Below are 3,322 nucleotides of genomic sequence, written 5' to 3'. Positions count from 1 at the left end.
TATAGGATAATATGTAGGGGTCTCTAATAACTACTCCCAACGATCCATATCTCACATGGCTGTTTTCTAGAGGTATCATCACTCAAGATAATAATATTGCGGCGGTATGGAATACCAACGACAACATATTATAAAGAGAAAAAGCTCTAGACGAGGTTTCACTATTATCAAGCAAGTCGGAGACCTAGCATGACCATAGATTCACCTCCACTCCTTAAATTCCCATGGACCCGGGTATAGGGCCCCTTTTTTACTTAAACCTGTGGGTGCTTAGAATGCAGTGTAAAAAGGCACACAAAGTTTCACAATTCCACAATTTCCTAAAATAGGCCTAACTCACAAAAATAGTCCCCAGTGGAGTCGCCAACTATCGCAACCTACCTTTTTGCGGACGAACGAGGCGAGGCTCACGGGTGCGTCTTCCAAAGGAGGAAAATGCACGGAGTCGCCACCAACGTTTATTTGTGGAAAACGTCGGAAAAACCGAAGGAAACCGGTCATGAAGAATATTCCAGATTCGGGAGTTGTATTTACGTTTGAGGAAGGTATTAGCACCTCTCACGTTTCACCCCTTTCAGCCACATTGCCCCTAATGGGCTTCTAAACTACCTAAAGTCCTAAAATACCTAACCCTAAAACTAAGTAACTTAACCTAACGGCAATACTAATCACGAAAACCATAAATCAACTATCCTAAGGTTTGAAGCATGAAATAGAATGAAAAAGGTAGTCAATGAACTTACTTGGATGTGTGCAAAGTATGAGGAAGCAAGGAATGCAATGCAATAGCACTTGAGCACAGTGACAATGAATCAAAGGAAAGGCAGAGGCACAAAAGTTTTAGAAAGAAAACTCAGTAACTGCCTAAGGCAATGCCTCTGTTTTTTAGAAATCATGACAGAAGCGCTTAGTACAGCTGTGCGCTTAGCATGACCTCCTGACGTTTTTCTTTTTTTTAAAAAAACTCAAGCGCTTAGCCTAGCTAACAATTCAAGTTCCAGAGGCATGCCTGGGCTTAGCGCAGCAAAGCACACTTAGTGATGATAGTAGCTCTGATTGGTCCTGCAAAATGCGCTTATCCTACGAAGTTAGACTTAGCGTGCAACCAGGCTTGAACTTACATAGAGTGATTCAGGCTTAGCGCCACTACATGCGCTAAGCGCACTTCCAATGATTTCAAAACAGAATGATGTTGGCGCTTAGCACATCCTTCCCCACTAAGCCCAGCTTGAAATCTCAACTTAAAGAATGAATCTGGGGCTTAGCGCAGGATGGCGCGCTTAGCACAACTATAATAAATTTTCACAAAGAGGAAGTGGCACTTAGCGCATCATCCACGCTAAGCCCACTGCTTAAGGTGCAACTTACAGTGAAGATGTTGGGCTTAGTGCAGCAATGTGCGCTTAGCTGAACCATTCAGCCAATCAATCAGGGGTCTTTGTGCTTAGCGCGAGCAAGCTTGGCTTAGTGCGTGAAGAGATGGCGCTTAGCGCGAGGTCTGTGCTTAGCGGATAAGCAATTTGAAAATTTTTCTAAGTCATTTTTCTGCTTATCTCTTCACATATAATTTAAAAATCCTTTTTGTTCATTACTAAACAAGCTAAAATAAATCACAATCATAAGCAAGATGTCCTAACTACATACAAGAAATAAAACAGAAGATAGAGAAGTGAAAGAAAAGTTGGGTTGCCTCCTAGTAAGCACTTCTTTAACGTCACTAGCTTAACGCATCATCCTGTTATCCAGGATCCAATAAAGTTCCCACTTCAAGGACCTTCTTCTTAGGTCTTCTTTCCTCCATCACGTGAACTTTAAAACAGACATTCCGGTCAGGTGGCTCTTTATCTTCATGAAATAGATCAAAGCTGATTTTCTGATCTTCTGTGCCCATTTGCAACATCTTCTTTCCCATATCTACTACAAAGCTTTTAGTAGACATGAATGAGAGGCCAAGAATGAGAGGAATATCAGCATCCTCTTCTATGTCTATCACCACAAAATCAGTTGGAAATATAAGGTGTTTCATCTTCACCAAAACATCTTCAATCACTCCATACGGTCTTGTGATGGAGCGATCAACTAACTGAAGGATCATGCATGTATGCATTATCTCAAGATCTCCAAGTCGCCGACACATGGAGAGAGGCATTAAGTTGATACTAACTCCCAAGTCTATGAGATCTTTTCCTACAGCAACGTCACCAATGGAACACGGTATCGTGACAACTCCAGGATCTTTGTGCTTAGGTGGAAGAATGCGTTGACTCACAGCACTAAAATTGCCTTCCACTATAATTTTGTCACTATGGATGTACCAGTTCTTCTTTGTCAGCATATCTATTAAAAATTTGGCATAGAAGGGCATTTGTTGAAGTGTTTCTCCAAAAGGCAAAGTAATTTCTAGTTTCTTGAAGATATCAAGAAATCTAACCAAGTGTCTATCTTTCTCTTTCCGGGAAGGTACCAAAGGATAAGGTACTTCCTTGCCTTTATTTGGAGTATTATCCTTCCTTTTTTCAGTGTTTGCCTCACTCTTTCCTCTCCTCATCTCATCATCAACAACTTTCTCTTTTTGTTTTTCATTTTTCAACTTTTTTTCTTTTTCTTCTTCTTTTATTCTTTCTTTTTCTTTCTCTTTTATTGGTGTCTCTTCTTCCTTATTATCTTCAGCCTCCTCATTAATCTCTTCAAGTTCTACAAAATCAGAAACAGGTTCAAGTGTTGGCTTAGGTGCCAGCTGTTGTTTATGTTCCTCCATCTTCTTCTTAGCTTCACTCTCATCCACATGGATTCCCATTCTGCTTCTAGTCATCACGACTTTATAGTCCTCCTTGGGATTTTTCTCTGTATTAGTTGTAAAACTGCTTGATGATCTATCCGCCAATTGCTTTGCAAGCTGTCCCACTTGGACCTCTAGATTCTTTAGGGCAGACTCTGTGCTCTTCTGGTTAGACATAGAAACCTACATGAACTGAGCTAAAGTCTCTTCCAGCTTTGTTGTGCAATCATAGAGACTAGGCCCTTGTTGTTGTGGCCTAGTGGATGGTCCACCTTGATCTCTATTGAATTGATTTCTAGGGTGGTTCCTCCATTGTCGCTGTTGTTGATTGTATTGCTGGCCATGTTGGAATCCAAAAAATCCTCCTGCATTAAAATTATTTATGGGATGATTTCCTATGTAATTGACTTCATGAGTGGTTTGTTCTTCAATAGGGATACAACATCCGAATTCATGAGCTGCCCCACAGATGGTACATCCTGCAACCTGCAAAACAGAAGCATGTGAAGTATGTGCAGAATGAATTTGAGTTGGCAACTTACT

The 3,322-nt window shown here is 40.8% G+C and overlaps 1 protein-coding gene across 1 annotated transcript; it reads right to left on the bottom strand.

Moving 5' to 3' along the window:
- Positions 1-1,738: 1,738 nt before the first annotated feature.
- On the bottom strand, positions 1,739-2,956 carry LOC114404364. The gene is made up of 2 exons (XM_028367351.1): positions 2,711-2,956; positions 1,739-2,323 (listed from the first exon to the last, which is right to left on the bottom strand). The coding sequence occupies exons 1-2, from the start codon at positions 2,954-2,956 to the stop codon at positions 1,739-1,741; spliced, it is 831 nt and encodes a 276-aa protein (XP_028223152.1).
- Between the last annotated feature and the right edge of the window lie 366 nt (positions 2,957-3,322).

This window comes from Glycine soja, unplaced genomic scaffold (genome assembly GCF_004193775.1).
Source record: "Glycine soja cultivar W05 unplaced genomic scaffold, ASM419377v2 tig00026871_1_pilon_223794_404867, whole genome shotgun sequence".
NCBI lineage: Eukaryota > Viridiplantae > Streptophyta > Magnoliopsida > Fabales > Fabaceae > Glycine > Glycine soja.
The sequence above is the reverse complement of the archived record's forward strand: the minus strand, read 5'-3'. Positions and strand labels throughout refer to the sequence as shown.

Coding starts and splice junctions, on each gene's coding strand:
- LOC114404364 (XM_028367351.1), bottom strand. CDS start 2,956: ATGTCTAACCAGAAGAGCACAGAGTCTGCCCTAAAGAATCTAGAGGTC. Junction 2,324..2,710: donor CTAAGCCAACACTTGAACCT/GTTTCTGATTTT, acceptor ATGCTGACAAAG/AAGAACTGGTACATCCATAG.